Source organism: Pelmatolapia mariae, linkage group LG14 (assembly GCF_036321145.2).
Source record: "Pelmatolapia mariae isolate MD_Pm_ZW linkage group LG14, Pm_UMD_F_2, whole genome shotgun sequence".
NCBI classification, from domain to species: Eukaryota; Metazoa; Chordata; class Actinopteri; order Cichliformes; family Cichlidae; genus Pelmatolapia; species Pelmatolapia mariae.
This window is the reverse complement of record NC_086239.1, coordinates 4,880,941-4,898,159: the sequence shown is the minus strand read 5'-3', so window position 1 is coordinate 4,898,159 and position 17,219 is coordinate 4,880,941. Positions and strand designations below refer to the sequence as shown.

General features: G+C 38.5%; 1 protein-coding gene across 2 annotated transcripts; it reads left to right on the top strand.

Moving 5' to 3' along the window:
- The first annotated feature begins 5,154 nt into the window (after positions 1–5,154).
- mrps23 (mitochondrial ribosomal protein S23) lies at positions 5,155–16,430 on the top strand. Of its 2 annotated transcripts, none has more exons than XM_063494160.2 (5): positions 5,155–5,349; positions 7,160–7,339; positions 8,285–8,362; positions 10,302–10,425; positions 12,502–15,075. In XM_063494160.2, exons 1-5 carry the CDS (start codon positions 5,306–5,308, stop codon positions 12,658–12,660), a joined length of 585 nt encoding a protein of 194 aa, XP_063350230.1. In that variant the 5' UTR covers positions 5,155–5,305; the 3' UTR covers positions 12,661–15,075. The 2 variants fall into 2 exon arrangements, with proteins under 2 accessions (XP_063350230.1, XP_063350231.1); XM_063494161.1 differs by lacking the exon at positions 12,502–15,075 and adding an exon at positions 16,020–16,430 and having other exon boundaries at positions 5,161–5,349.
- Positions 16,431–17,219: the final 789 nt, after the last annotated feature.

The following is a 17,219-nucleotide window of genomic DNA, read 5'->3' as shown; positions in this document are numbered from 1 at the left end:
GGTGGTAGTTGTGTGACAAAATGAAACACAATATGTTACCAAGAATGACCCAGTGTGGGTAATAGCCTTAATAACCTGGTAGGTGGAGAACTGGAGGTTTTGTAGAACAAGAAGAAACATACTCTTTGACATCTTTGGCCAAAGATCACCACCAAAACCAGTGTTGCATGAAAGAAGCAGTTAGATTCTCAACCTGATAGCAAGTGAATCTGGCAGTATGAGTCCAGTGAATCACTTTCCTCTGACCTTGGAAGGACCATACAGGAGTGGCGAGGGTCGTGCAGAGATGTTTGAAGGGGCGGGTGCTCAAAGTTAAAAAGGGGCACATAGAACCAGGCTGAATAACAACAACCGACATGCATGAAGAATCTAATATGGAATCGCATCAAACTATATCTTTGTGATCACCCGGAGACAATGCAAAGCAAACCTAGCCTATGTTTTAGCTGATGGCATACAATGTTGCTGTTAAAGGGTTGCTGGTGGTGCTCATGCTGATAGTGCTGGAGGGCGGGACTGTGTTGATCTGAGACTGTAGACATTAAAAAGTCCATAGGAGAGATGGTAGCTGATTAAACAAGTGTTATGAGATAAAAATATAATGCAAAGATTGGTGACAGCACTTGGGACCATATGGTGATGAAACTGATGAAAAAAACTGTGGAAAATAAACTTGCCTCTGCCTGTGACTCACTCTCTTCCTCCTTCCATCTGATCTATCACTCTCCACTTGTGGTCCATCTGAGAACAAGGCACAATTTGCTGTTGCATTAATCTATTATTTAATTGTCCACACTTAACAACTATTGCACCTAATCCTTAATAAAGTAATGATAGAAACATGTTATAGAACCATAACATTGCAGTTGTGTTTATCATTGATTTCATTCTTGAATACCTCTGCAATTCAACAACTGGTACATGTGTTAATGTTACCTGTGCTCTTTTAATCCAGCTGGTGAGGGATCCAATACCTTTAGCAGCCTCACATAGCTCCTTTTGTAGCTGTTTCCTCCTCCTGTCCTTACAGGGCATATCTGGTCAATGAGTAATAATTTTTAAAAAATCTATACACATTAAAAAAATCTATACACATTAAAAAATCTCAACACACACATGCACACACAATGACATTTTTACCTTCTCCAGAAGACTATATGTACCATGGCCACAGGTTTGCATCATAGCGCTGATCCACATCCTTCCCTTATTATTTATTCCTAGTGCTATAATAATTAAGTAATGAGAATTTTTTTAAGTAATAAATATAAAATACTGTATTTATAATGATTCAATTAGTTTCACTATCCACTCTGTGCAAAGCAGATGGGTGAGCTTATTAAACATTTAAACTGTAGAGATACAATAATTTTGCTGCTGTAAAATCAGCATTTTTGTCATATTTGAAATATAAATCTAATATATTTAATCGGCATCTTAATGTATTTTCTTTAAAACTGTGTTGTTTTTAAATATCATTATTATAATAATCCATAATTATGTTAAAATTCATACTGGACAGTTTGTTTGTTGTTGTTCTTGTTTTTAGTGAAATATAAGCCCCCCCAGAAAGGCAGGGAACAGCCCTGTATCTTACTGTAAAACTAAATATGTTCCCTAAAACAGTGGACAGTGCTACAGGCCCATGACACCCTTACCCAGTTAGTTAGCGGCTAATGACCACCACTATTGCAGTTAATAAAAGGACAGGTAATGTTTGTCACACTGTTGCGCACACAGCACACTCATTTGTTTCAATTCGTGAGTTCCCACAAGACACCTTACCACCATGTACATAATAATGGAAGAGGACGGTTTCTTTCGTCTCTGGCAACAGTTAAGAGAGAATTTTGTGTCTGTCCAAACAACCAGTGCATACCCTGTCCCCTCTAACCAATGCCTCCATTCTTCCATCGCCAGCTAAATAGAGAGCAATTCCTGTTTACCAAAATCATAGTTTCCTTCTGGAGCACACAGATGTATTTTACCTTCAGACTGCTGAGAAACCACAGCCCCGACCCCAGGATCCAAGGCATCCACCTCCATAATGAATGGTTGTGTGGTGGCCCACCAGAGGACTCCACTCACACCCAGGTCGGGGGGAGGCTTTCTGCTGGTTTTTGGCGCAATGTGTCTGTTGACATGAGAAGAGAAAATGCTCTCAATTATGGAGACAGTCAAATGGTCCATCTATGTTTGATGTGTGCTTTACATTTGTGTGGCTGTGAATAAAGTTGGCACGCTCTAGGGGGCGTATGCGTTCATCAAAAATGGCCGAAGGCTGATGTGTGTTTATTCCTCCCTACAGTAGCGGTTTGAGATACGGGCGACACGGGCGGTTGCCCGGGGCGGCATCGTGGTGGGGGGCGGCATCACGGGCATCGGTAAAAAAAAAAATGCTCGTACTCATGCTGCCCCGACATCATGCCAGCGCATATTGGGAATGGCATAGGCACCGATCGGTTTTCTATCGCCAATTTGCTGGGAGTAAGGGCGCCCTCCGTTTGCGAGGTGCGCCTGCTGCTTGCGGCACAGGGAGGAGAGGGCGGGGCGGCGGGGGATTCTCTGGCTGGCTGGAGCAGCATCTAATAACCAACTCGCAAAATAAAATAAAATAAAAACATACAACAAACACGAAAACACCAGACATTATGATACAGACTTATAATTTGCACCGATGTTTTTTCGAAATTCTATACGCGAAAAGTGAGCGCGAGAGCCCTCGGTGCGCCTGCTCGCTGCTGAAGTCAAAGTAAACTTTATTGTCATCTCCGCTATATACAGTCCAGTATATAGAGAGATGAGATGACGAGGCTCCAGTTACAGCAGTGCAAGTAAACAAACAATAAATATAAGAAGAGTAAGAAAATAAATATATACTTTAGGACCAGGGGTAAAGGGATCAATAACAATTTAAAATGTATATTTTATATTTTGTTGATTTAAAGTCTCACACACAACCCGTTTTTTCAGTTTAAAAAAAAGAGAAAAGAAGAGGAGTGTAGTGACTTCCACAGTCGCTAGAGGCTGGGGATGGAGCCTGCCTATTTGCCTGACGCGCTGTCAACTTCACGCAATAATGCGAGAGGTGGAATTGCTTGCTTGTTTATTAAAGTGCTTGAAAAGTTTACAGAGCAATGTGATCGGCTCGCAATTCAAACTCTTAAAACATCACAGCTCTAATGCAACAAGGGGAAACTCGTTGTGCTGCGGTCAACAAAAACTACGGCTACCCAGCCCTCCTCTCTGTCAAAATCAAACCAGTGAAAGACAGACTGACAACGCCCTCTTAATGTCACCGCTAGCACCCACGTGACTCCCGTTACACATCACCATAGCAACCAAACAAATGAAAACCCAGTGATCATTAAAATTCAATACATTTAATTATGGCTCCTACAAGGAGAAACGAGCAAAAGATACAGGTAAGCAGATGTGTCATTGGATAATGGCAGGTCATGTATCCTAAAACATTAAGAATCAGAATACTTTCTTAATCCCTAAGGAAATTATGTGGGTTACAGTTCCTCCAAGAAGAAATGGTAAAAATAGTAACAGACTAAACTCCAAACAATATATACAATAATATAATATTAATTAGTCAGTGTCAATTGTTGATTTGTCCTGTTCTCATTGTATGACGAATTATGATGTCTGTTTGGTAGCCGTTTGCATACTATGCATACTCTCTCTCTCTTCATATATAGGGTCATATATGTGTGTGTGTGTGTGTGGGGGGGGGGGGCGCCAGAGGGCGTGTTCGCCCGGGGCGCCAAACAGACTAGGACCGCCACTGCCTCCCTAACTATCGTCGGTGAAGTTTGCTATGCCAGTCAGATTTTCCTGCGCATTTTCATATCTCTGCCAACAGTGTCCAGTTGTAGTTTGGAGATGAATAAAGTCAGAATAGAAAGCTACAGCTCCTGTGTCGTCTGTACAATACCTCCACAGTTGGAGAGATCAGGCTGGAAAAGGATCCAGCATTGTTGGGATCCAATACCAAGTAAAATTCAGGCTGGTATCGATACAGATACTTTGCATAAGTACAACGTTTTCGATAGAGAGTTGTTGGCATTGGTCAGAGGGCCCGGTGGCGCCAGTCCCCGGCAGCCTCGCCTCTGTCAGTGCGCCCCAGGGCAGCTGTGGCTACAACACCAGTGTGTGAATGGGTGGATGGCTGTATGTAGTGTAAAGCGCTTTGGGGTCCATAGGGACTAAGTGCGCTATACAAATTCAGGCCATTTACCATTTGCGTAAAAACTTAATGTGTTTGGTAAATAAAAATAAAAAGTACTGTATTTCAAACTGTATTCGGAAATACGACTGTATATATACAGTCATTATAATGACTACAAGACATCAGACTATTGTTCTTCTTGTTTAATTATGAAGAATTCACACAAGAACTAAAAAAAAAAAAAAAAACCCTGAAATCTATACCTACATTTTAAAATATTCACTTTCCAATCCAAAACAAATGTGACTGATTGAAAATAGTAAAGCTGAGAAAAAACATTATAGATACATGTCATTGTCTATTTATCTTATGTATGAAATATTTTGAGTTTTTTAAAGCATACAATGACTGTTTTACTGTATATTTTATATATACCTAGTCTATATAATCCACTGTAAATACTCTGCAATTTGAACAAATGGGATTCTGCAGTTTTAAGAACGCGGCGAATTCCCGTCATTTGAACAGACACAAAGCCTAGACACAAAGTCTCTCCTCCTCCTCCAGTCTCCTCCGCCTCATCATATTCTGTTACAATTTACTTTTGTTTGTGTTTGACAAGGTTTGTGGCCTTGCCACATATGTCACAAACCGCATCTTTGCTGTTTGTGGAGCTCAAATAGCCCCATACGCAACTCCGCTTATGATCGAAAACTGAACTAGCGCGCACACGTGAGCCGTGATGCATTTATACAGTCGTATTTCCCATCTCACTATGATAGGCAGAAGAAGTAGTCCCTATTCAGACAATCCAATAATATAGTTACTTTCCACTGTGATCTTGTAAATTATAAGCTACAAATTTACCCTAAATTACTATAATATCGATAATGTAATACGAAAGTCGATTCTGGAACATAAATGTCTGGTATCGGAAGAACCAATATTTCAGTATCAATGCGCACGATTTGACCATTCAAAGCACCCGTACTATAATCGCATGAATACGGGCATAACAGCATCCGAACGCGTTGTTTCGACAGTGTTGCAAACAATGGTCAACTTCAATGCAGATTTTTGCTAGAAAAGGGGAATTATATAGCTAGAACTGTCGACGAAAAGCTCCACATGGCAGGTAGTAGACTAGAGAGATTTGGAACGGTATTCACAAGGTAAGACCAATGTTTACGCTTTTTATTCAAGTAATGATGAAGCTAATGTGGCTTTTAGCTGTATCCACAATGTCGATGATGGTGATACTAGTTCTGGCACTATAAAGAGTCGTTAGTTGGTACAGTATATGTGCTAGCCTTGGGCAGTAATACGTGTTTTATTCAGGCAACACGTGGGTTTACAACTATTAAAATAATTTAATTAATTAAGAAACATTAGTCACGGGAACTGTCACGATAAAGACAATTGCTATCATATGTAACCCCCCCCCCCCAAAAAAGCGAGAACGCACTGAAGGTTAATTTTTAAAAAAGGGCGACGTGATGACGTCATCGGCATGCGACCAGTTTTGCGACATTAAAAGCTCTGCTCTCTATCTGATGCGCCGAAACAGCGCTTGCTGGATCCTGATAAATATTGCAAATACGTGTACCTAGTTAGCGTTAAAATTCTTACAAACATATTTATTAAATTCTTAAAATAATGTGATCATTAAATAATAATGTGAGAAATAATGTGAGAGTTTGAGTATTTTAACAAATAAAAAACAAACAAAATAACAAATAAATAAATGAAGACAGAAAGGGAGACAAAATATGGAGATTTGAAACAGGGATGTGTGCAAACGAGCTATAGCTTAATATGCTGGCTTAATATGTAGGATGACCTGATGTGCATATATATATATGTATGTATATATATATATATATATATATATATATATATATATATATATATATATATATATATATATATATATATATATAATTATTATTACTGTCAAAAATAGGCAGTGGGGAACAAGGAGTTGTTGAGTCTGGATGTTCTGGATCTCTCACTTCTGAACCTCCGCCAGAGGGCAGAACTGTGAACAGTCTGTGTTGGGGGTGTGTGGGGTCTTTGAGGATGGAAGCAGCTCTCCTCTGGACTCTGCGATGGTAGATGCTCTGCAGAGAGGGCAGCAGAGTTCTGATGATCTTCTCTGCAGTTATCATCACTCTCTGCAGGCGTTTGCGGTCCATAGCAGTAGTGCTGCCATACCATGCAGTGATGCAGCTGGTCAGTATGCTCTCTACAGTGCATCTGTAGAACCTGCCGAGGATCTTGGCCGACATACCAAAATTCCTCAGCCTTCTCAGGAAATACAGCCGCTGCTGAGCCTTCTTGACCAGCTGTGTGGTGTTCAGTGACCAGGTGAGGTCCTCAGAGATGTACCTAAGGTACCTAAAGCTGCTCACCCTCTCCACTTCAAGGCCCCAGATAAACAGCGGCTGGTGAGGCCTCCTCTTCTTCCCCGTGTCCACTATTATCTCCTTTGTCTTGTCAGTGTTGAGTGTGAGGTTGTTGTCCTCACACCATGACACCAGACCGGTGTCTCTCCTGTAAGCCGCAGCTGCAGCTGCAGTGATGCGACTGATCACTGCAGTGTTGTCCGCGAACTTCAAAATGATGTTATCTTTGTTGGAGGTGACAAAGTCGTGGGTGTACAGGGTGTAGAGGATGAGACTGAGGACGCAACCTTGTGGAATGCCAGTGTTTGTAATAATGCTGGCTGAAGTCCTGTTGCCAATCCTGATGGACTGGGGCCTGCCAGTCAAAGTCCTGTAGCCAGTCACAAGCAGCAAACATTAAAAATCATGGGATGTGAGAGATGACTTGGTAAAAAATATCTGACTTTATTTTATTTTTAAAGCATAAACAATTTGTGCAAAAAGAGTTTCAGTATTAGAAGTTGTAATGCCATCCTTTGTAAAGCATTCTCCTGTACAGTTAATGATAAGGAATTGTGTGTTTTCACATTATCAACAGGGTTAGAGACCTGATACGCTCTGGAGTCATAAAGCCAAAGGAAAAACCTCTCTGGTATGATGTGTACAAGATTTTTCCACCAAAGAGGGCCCCACTTCATGTGAAACCAGTTACCAGCCCTTCTGCTAAGAAACAGGAAATTGTGCCTGAAATCTTCTACAGTGAGGATAAAATTAGAACGTAAGTCAACTACTCATGGCAGCGAAAATAACTTTTTCCCTATATCTGAAGGCTCCTTTATAAATATTGTGAAAACGGCACCTTAGCACACACATGATATACATTTCTGGCTTTATCAGTCTCTCAGATTGATAGCATTCTGTCATTTAAAAGTCAGAAGCGGAGCATCTAAGAGACTGGTATTCAGATACTCTATTTGAATTCTTTGAGAATAAGTTTCAGTTCACAGTAACAGCATGCAAAGTATTATACGTCATACATTATCCTGAAATGCATGTTACATTATTCCATATGCAACTTGGTCCATAGGCTAGGTTCATTTATATTATTATAAATAAAAATTTATTTCATTATGATTATATATAGCTCCTTCAAGTGCTAGATGAGCCAGTTCACTGAAGATTGATAAGTCATCAAATTATGCAACAAGAAAGGAAAAAAAAAATCACCTGAAACATTGCCAATACCCACTTGTTGCCTTTTGAATGGGCACTGTAAAAAAGAAGAAAAAAGAACTCTGTTCTGTAAAATAAAATGTTATACTCTGTAAATGTCTCGACTGAGAGAGGAGAAATGAATGGTTATTTGTCACAAAAAATGAATATGAATATGCCATAGGTGCACTCTGGTTCCTAAATAAATAGCACTACACAGAAATATTCTTCAGATGTTAACCCAGATTTTTTTTCTTATGTAAATACATGAATATAGACAAAATACATGTAGTTTGCATATTCTTCTTCCTTCTTTCTCTACCAAAAGCATAATTCTGATCAGCACAGAGTGGACACATGTTTTGGGGATTTAGTCTTGGTTTGGAACAATTTCACATTTTAAACAGTGATAACTAAGTGTTGATACTAAGTGAAATATTTTTGTAGGCTTCACTAACTTCTAACTTGTGTTGTTTTGTGGGTTTTTTTGTTTGATTTTTGTTTTTGCTAGGAGATTCTATGAGCAGTATGGGAGAGGTTTGCGGGCTCTTGATCTCTCCAAATCGAACTTTGTTTCTACATGTCAGAGGTATGTTTGATGGTGTTCAGAATAGGGCTGGGCGATATGGCCTAAAATCCATATCACGGTATAATTTGAAGCATGTGCGGTAAAGATATCTATTGCGATATATTCTTTTCTTCTGTATAACGTATTATACACACTATAAGGCACACTTAAAATCCTTTAATTTTCTCAAAAATCGACAGTGCGCCTTATGTGTGAATTCTGGTTGTGCTTACTGACCTTGAACCGATTTTATGTGGTACACGGCACGCAGAAATCTGTCAAAAATGCTTTAGTACGACTTTGGTAAGCTATGAAGCCGCACCGCTTGATGGATTGCCGGAGCATTACGGCTGCCGTAGTCAGGAGCCTCGCGGAGTAATCTGGGTCCAAAATACTGTCTGCTTCAGGTCCCAAAGTCAAACGAACACTGCGGCATCACTAAGAGTTAAAAACTGTCTAAATTCTTTCATCTTTAATAAAATGACCAGCGTTGCTGCTTTACCAGGTGTAACAATTAAGTTTAACATCCAGGCATCCATGAAAACAGAATTTATTAAATTCAACGGAGTTAGAAGTTAGCAGGAAGTTAGCTCGCTAGCTTCCACCTTAAACATGATATAGCATGTTCTGACTGAGAGATTTCTGAAAAAATTCAAACGTACAGCTCTGCTATCACCTCCAACATAAATGAAGACAGAAAACTAAACAGCAGTGACGTTTGTAGGGTTACTGAAGTTGAGCTAGCTGGTATATAATGATGTGCTACGTGATTGCTAGCAAAACAGCTACATTAGCACAGTGAAGCTGAAGGATGGCCGCTAACCTTTTTCCACTCGATAAAAGTGGGTTTCAGGTGGTTAGGGACAAATGCAATTGCATGGCAGGATGCTATAAACGGACCAAACTTCAGTCAGGAGAACAACTGAGATAATCCATCCACAATACGAGGTTAGTCATTAATATACTGCAACAACATGGGAATAGAGCAGCTGCGAGAGAATTCAGCATTAATGAATCAATGGTACGGAAGTGGAGGAAGCGCAGTTTTTGGCTTTCCCCATCTTCCAAAAGTGCTTCGTCTCGTTGCTATTACTGTCGCCCGGCATAATTTGCAGATGATGTTGTTTGCAGCCGCTGCAATGCTTTCGACCAAAACAGGCGCAGCTTGATGACACCATCAACATGCGCTATCGCGGTAGAGCGGTATAGTCAAAATCTCTACCGTTGGCCAAATTTATATCGTTTCTACCGTATACCGCCCACCCCTAGTTCAGAATAACACACACAGTACTCCAGTCTTTCTGAAAACCTTTTAAAATTTGTCTCTGGATATTAGATGCTTTTAAACTCATTTTCAACTAGTACTTGCATTTTTGTTTAGCAATTTATCAATAATCTATGACTCATTCAAGTAGAGCTTGTTGACAAATGGTTCATGGCCAGTAGAAATTCGACATCCATGTTTTGACAGAGAACACAACAAACCAGTGACAATGAAAATAGCACAATGCCAAAGCAATCATGTAGTTGGAATAAAGTTTGATCACATCATGTTAGGTTGATACACAGATCTTAGAAGGGGGGCAGCCACCAGCAGAGCATGTGTTAAAGCTTAGGCTACTGCAGTTGTACACATCAGTACATTAGGAATGTGAGGACAATAAAAGACAAAATGACAACAGAAAATTTTAAGGAATACTTGAGTGACGTTACTGAATATGAGACCCCAACAAACAAGGACATTGTTGAAAAGAAGGGTCAGAGGAATTCAGTAGTGTGAAGAAGCAGTTTTAGCATACATTGCAACTGTGTCAAAAGCAAATGGAAGTAACGCCATGAATCATTTTTACTACACATACACCTACCATTTGTAAGTTAAGTTAAATCTATGAAAAATGCCAACGATAACAGTTTGACAGGCAATTTTCACACTCTTCCTGTAATCTTTGTAATCCCGCAGGTTTGTTGACAAGTACAGAGAGTTAAAAAGCCATGGCACGCTGGATAACTCCTCTTTGTTTGAAGAGACTGCGAAGGCTTTACTTAAAGAAGGTGTCATCCTGAGAAGGCGAGGAGCTCCTCCTGTAAGACTCTTAATATTACTTTGGGTTCCTACAAAAATGTTGTTTGTCCTGTTTTGACATGGTCACATTTTTGCAAGCTGCAAACTATGTCATGCCAGTCAGCTAAATTATGTAGTCGTGTGAAAACGAAAGGTTTTACTAAAGAAAAAGGTGCCAAGTACATCCAAAGATTCATCTAACCAGTCAAAAGTTTGGTCACACCATCTCATTTAATAGTTTTTCTTTATTTTTACCACTTTTGCATTTTAGAAACATACAAGCATTAAATGATTTAAGTATCACGCACATGGCTCTCCTCTGTTCAGAAAACCACAGGCTGTAAACAGGGGTGCACATAAGTGGTCCGCAGGTGCACATTCACTGTCAAAATAAAAGACGCGCACCAGATAAGAAGTTGCAACGCACGTTCGCGTACATATAAAAGGCACTGGGGTTTTTTTGTCCGCTAGAGTGTGATTTTTCACAGCATATTCTACACCACATCTCTGTGCGTTCATCATTTGTTTGAAGTAGGGCTGGGTATCGTCACTGATTTCTAGAATCGATTCGATTCCGATTCACAAGGTCCCGAATCGATTCGATCCACGATTCGATTCAATTCGATTTGAATCTGGGAAATTTTGACAGTCAGAAATATTATAATTCAGATCAGTACATTTACATATTTTTGTATCTATAAAAAGGAAGCTGACTCACACAAGACTTTATCAAAGGTGTGAGCATCACAGCAGATGCCTTTGTGTCAAAGTAGCTGAAGATAAAACACAGAAAAACATGAAGTTGATTTTTCCTGGCCTGGGATTTTATAAAAATATTCTGCAATAGATCAAAAACGAAAGAAAACCATTAATCAACATATGAACGTTACCTCTGACGTTACAGCGATTTGATTAGAGACACGGCTAAGCGTTTTGCATTTTGCATAATTTTAAAAAGTTTAAATTTGTTCAGTATTGAACGGCAGAAATTAGGTTTTCTTTTCGGAAGTATGTAAAAGGACAAAAAAAACAGCGGCCGACAGCGCTGTAAACAGCGGTAGACTTGTGCGTAACAAGCAAGCGAATAATGCAGAAAACAGATTTTTAGACGGGAAACTGTTCTTGAAGTACAGAGAGAGAGAGAGAGAGCTGTGCATGAAGTGTGATTTTTATCGTGGTGGAAGCAAAACAGTAAAAGTCAGAGGGAGTTCATGACGATGTTTATGTGAAGCGTAGTTTGGATCTTCTTTTGCTGCTGGTTCGGTCAATATTGTTTGGAGAGAGATCAAACTAACAGCTTTAGAATCAGCGCAAAAACGGCGTGAACACAAAGCGCGGACCCGCCGAAACATCAGAATCAGTGAGCTGTCGGCTTTCAGCCCCGACCGCGTCCGTGCCATCGGGTGAGAAAGGCGACATCTCACTGATTCTGATCCGTGGGTCCGCGCTGTGTGTTTACGTCTTTGTGCAGAATCCGTGTTCCTGCTCTCATTTACTGTCTTAGCTGTTTGGTGGTTGTTGAAATTTTGTGAGGTTTCACCAGAGATTCTGGCATTTCGGGCAAAATAAATTTATATTAAAAATCGATTCAGGATTTTAATGAATCGATTTCACGTTATCCAAGCCAGAATCGATTTTAATCGATAAATCGATTATAAAAACCCACCCCTAGTTTGAAGCCAGCTCACCTCCTGCAACCACTTTTCCGAGAATACGCGCTTCTTTTGCGGTTTGGACTCCTTCTGACATTTCTTTGGAGGTGGAGGAACACCAAAGTAATTGCTTAAAGGAGCTTGCTTCTTCGACATCTTTAAGAGTTCTAAACAAATGTCTGTCCTCCTCCAGGGAATCTTATGTACACAAACGCGCGTTGCAACTTCTTATCTGGTGCGCGTCTTTTATTTTGACAGCGAATGTGCACCTGCGGACCACTTATGTGCACCCCTGGCTGTAAAACAGTTAGCTGCAGTCAATCTTTCAAAAAAAAAAAAAAGTACCTCAACTTAACAGTATACAAAGTTTTATATGAGACTGTGCATCTATTTGATTGATTGAAACTAATACTTCGACTTAATTCTCCCTTTGTTGGTGCCCCAAGCTGGTTCCAGCCTCTCAGCACTCTCTCATCCAACCCTGGGGAACAGCACTTAGAAGGGAGGGCTTCTTCTCTACTACATGTGTACTAAATGTATTTCCCTGTTCTCTCACCTTTCACCTAATGAATTCTCTTAGTGACTGTGAACACAACCTTGGCTGATATTATATAGTTATATTGGATATAATATCAGTATTAATATTAATATTGTTTTTAGTCTCACACGGTCCCAATTACCCACCTTCCATAGGATTTAATGTTCCTTCACCTTGAAGCTTCTAATACTGTCGCCATTTTTAACTAAACACTGTCTAGACTAATAAATTCTTAAGCTGTTATTCAACAATAATGATACATAACAGTTACCCTACCCTTTACATTGTAAGATGGTGACAGATGTACCCTTACCCCCCCTCCTTGATTCAGAGATGGTCTTTCCCTTTTCACGTAAATGGCCTCCTTGACTCTCTGCTCAAACCAGCGTTTGTCTCTGTTTAGCTGGAGGTTGTTTGGTTTCCCCAATGTCTAAATCATATCAGTTCTCCTGGCACTGGCAATGGGAGACCCAGTCCTTGGGGTAGACCAATATTTGGCACAGCGTATTTCGGTGTTTAAAAGCCACTGAGACACGGTGTTTAGAATAAATGCGTCTTAATTGTTTCGATACTTTTTCTCCTGTGAAAAAGGCCTAACCCAGGGATTTCTCTGGATAAAGGGAAAGTGAGGGGAAGTTTTACTCATTTTTTTTGTTTCAGAAATGCTCTTTCAATGTTTTTCAAAATGTCTGAAATTATTTTCTTTGACTAGTTCTTGTCATAAATTACTATAAAAATGAAAGTTGCTAAAGTTATTCCCATTTACAAAACCGGTGAAAGGCATCATTTTACAAACTATAGACCAGTGGCAATACTCTCCCAGTTCTCTAAGATACTGGAAAAACTTTTCATAAAAAGATTTGACAGTTTTGTGGAAAAATATGAATTACTGACAGATAGTCAGTATGGGTTCAGAAGCAACAGATCAACAGCTTTAGCACTGATAGATTTAATGGAAAAGATAACGGAATGTATGGATAATAAGAGGTATGCACTCGGCATTTTCTTAGATTTAAAGAAGGCGTTTGATACTGTTAATCATGAAATTTTATTAAAAAAACTGGAAAAGTATGGGTTTAGGGGAGTGGTTTTGGAATGGTTTAAAAGCTATCTAGGGAATAGGAAACAATATGTACAAATAAATGAATATAAATCTAATCTGATGGATATAGCTTGTGGAGTACCTCAAGGTTCGGTATTGGGTCCAAAAATGTTTATTATGTACTTAAATGATATTTGCAGAGTATCGGAGATTTTAAAGTTTGTAATATTTGCTGATGACACAAATATACTATGTTCAGGTGTGGAATTGCCACAGGTTTTGGAGATGATCACACAGGAATTAACAATATTAAAGAAGTGGTTTGATATAAATAAATTATCATTGAATCTAGATAAAACCAAATTTATGTTGTTTGGAAAACAAAAGAAAAACATCAAAATAGAAATATGTGTTGACAATGTATATTTAGAAAGAGTAAATGAAATAAAATTTCTTGGTGTGATCATTGACCACAAGCTCTGTTGGAAGCCACACATTACTTATGTTCGGGGGAAAATGGCACGGGGCATTGCCGTCCTGGGGAAAGCAAAGCCTATGTTGGATCAGAAAGCACTGCACATATTATACTGTGCTTTACTACTGCCATATATGAGCTACTGTGTAGAGGTTTGGGGAAACACATACAAAAGTAATACACAAACAATAACTATAATACAGAAAAGGGCCATTAGATTAATAAATAATGTGGGGTACAGGGACCATACAAATGCACTCTTTGTCAAAATGCAAGCTATTAAATTCAAAGACTTGGTGGAGTTTAAAACAGCGCAAATAATGTATAAAGTAAGAAATAAATTGCTTCCAAAAGAAATCTGTAAATTGTTCATAGAAAGAGAAGGTGGGTATAACTTAAGAGGGAAATGGAATTTAAAAATACAAAGTGCTAGAACAACTTTAAGAACTATGTCTCTCTCAATTGCAGGAGTTAAATTATGGAACAGTCTAACAGAAGAAATAAAAGAAAGTAAAAACGTAAGCCAGTTTAAAGTAAAATATAAAAAACAAATTTTAAATAAGTATAAGAATGAAGAAAACGGGGTTAACCCAGGACGGTAATGTGGCTGGTAATGGTATTGTGGTTCTTGGTTGTTGTTTTTTTTGGTTTGTTTGTTTTTCCATAACTTATGAATATGCAAATATACACATTCTGTATTTTTCATATAAAAGAAACTATACTGTGGTGGGGCTTGCTAATTTCTTTTTTTTATTTATGTATGTTTTGTTTTGTTTTGCTGTACTTTTGTTTCATATGTTGTTTGTTTAATTTAAGACTAAAAGAAAATTAAAAGAATGAGAGGTAAAACTTGAGGGGGTAGGGACAAATAAGTAATTACTTCTGCCTACTCCTTTTCAAACAAATAATGAAATGATATTTGGAAATGATTGTGAAGGCACATGTTTGAAATAAAAATGAACTGAACTGAACTGAACTGAACTATAGCCACTTTTTCTTAAACCAGCAACTTTGTCAGGTAATGGATTAAATTCATTTTATTCTTCACCTCAAAACTCACCTCAAAAAGGGAAAAAGTTTGCTTGCTTTTTTGCTTTTATTAAAAAATAAAAACAAAAATAGAACTTGTACACAAGTATTCACAGCTTTGCTCAATACTTTGTTGAAGCACCCTTGGAAACAATCACAGTATGATGTATGATGTTATAAGCTTGTCACACCTATTTTGGGTGTCACATTTTTCCCCAATTCTTTTTGCAGAACCTATGAAGCTCCATCCGTTGGATGGGGACTGTCAGTGCACAGCCATTTTCGATCTCTCCAGCAATGTTCAGTCAGATTCAAATCTGAGCTCAAAAGTATGTCACAGAACAAAGCAATGAAGCAATGGAAAAGAATGAATGTTAGAGCACAGACCTTATATAGACAGGTGTGTGTGCCTTTCCAAATCATGTCTAATCATCTTAATTTACCACAAGTGGACTCCAATCAAGTTGTAGAAAAATTTGAGAAATGCTCGGTTTAAATAGGATGCACCTACGCTCAATTTTTAGCCTCATGGCTAAGACTGTAAATACTATTTACATGTTATAATATGGTTTATTTTTAATACATTTGCAAAAACTTTAGGCAAACTTTTTTTTTCTCTCTTTCATTTGGGGGTATGGTGGTGGTATTGGCTGTATGGATTTTTGAGGTGAAAAAATTTAATGTAATCCATTTTGGAATAAGGCTATAATAAAATGTGAAACTAGTGAAGCACTATAAATACTTTTTTTCGTGTGTGTGTGTGTGTGTGTGTGTGTGTGTGTGTGTGAGAGAGAATAAATCTGGTTACTAATTCACAACAAGTACAAACAGTTTTGTTTTGATTATTGCATATTATCATTGTGTTGCTTTTATTCTGCAGGTTTTGGCCGAGTCCAGGGATCCTGTGCTTGACCTGAAACTGATAGACATGTTGGCAGAGCAGCAGTCCGCTGGGACTGACACAACGAAGACAACAGAAGATAAAAATTCATAGATCACAGTAGCCCAAGAATCATTTGGTGAACTGCATATTTTCTCTCTTACCAGCTGTTATAATCAGCTTATTTCTGTTTTTGCGCTGTCTCTGACACCCAACAATTACGTCTATGTTTTTAATGTATTGACAGCCCATTGCACACTGCAACCAGCATGTTGCCATTAAAGATTCACTGGAGCTATAAATCATATGTGAAAAGTTACAAAAAAAAAAAAAGTAGAAAAGAATATGTTCTATAAGTATTTAGAGGTCTTATGTCTGGCAATAAAACACGTTGTTAAAACATGTAGAATTGTTGTGAAATTATTGTAATAGTTTTGAACTTTTCTGATCTGAAATTTCCCAAGTTTTTTGGTTTGCACCTCATCTTGCCTTCTTGCTGACCTGGAAATTAATTTTTGTGTAACATGTTGAATGATGCCTCAATACCTACAAGCATCACGTGGACAGAGGAGGAAGTGAGGATGCACAGGGTGTATCCTTTGCAGAATAACTTTAAATATATAAAGTATTCTTACAGCTTGAATTCAGGAGAACTATGCAAACAGCTACTTTATCATATCTATAAGTTGTTTTGGTTGTTAAGATGATCAACTGCCTTTAAACTTTGTCCTTCATTTTGTGTGTGAGAGAAATTATCAAAAAGTCTTTTGTAAGATGGTACTACACTGAGAATTTAATTCAAAGTCGCCCTTAAAATAAAGCATATCATCAATTCAGTTATGCCAAAGAACACGAAATGCAGAGAAACAATGCAATAGTTTTAATGTCCCCAATCTTTATTTGGGGACATAGAATGTTTGTCCACTGTTTGTAAACTAGTGCTGGTTTTAGCCTGATATAAACTCAATAGCCACTTTATTAGATATACCTGTTCAGCTTCTCAATGGAAAACAGGGCTCTGTTGTCCTATTCTAGAAAACCAAAAAAGCATTAGTTTGGTTACATGGATGACACCTGGGTGAAAATCAAATGTCAGGATGTACCACAAGTCACTGATCACATCAAGATGGATAAACATCAGGTTGAGCAGGAAGAATATGAAAAATGACAAGCTAGCTTTTCCAAAAGTATTGGTAATAT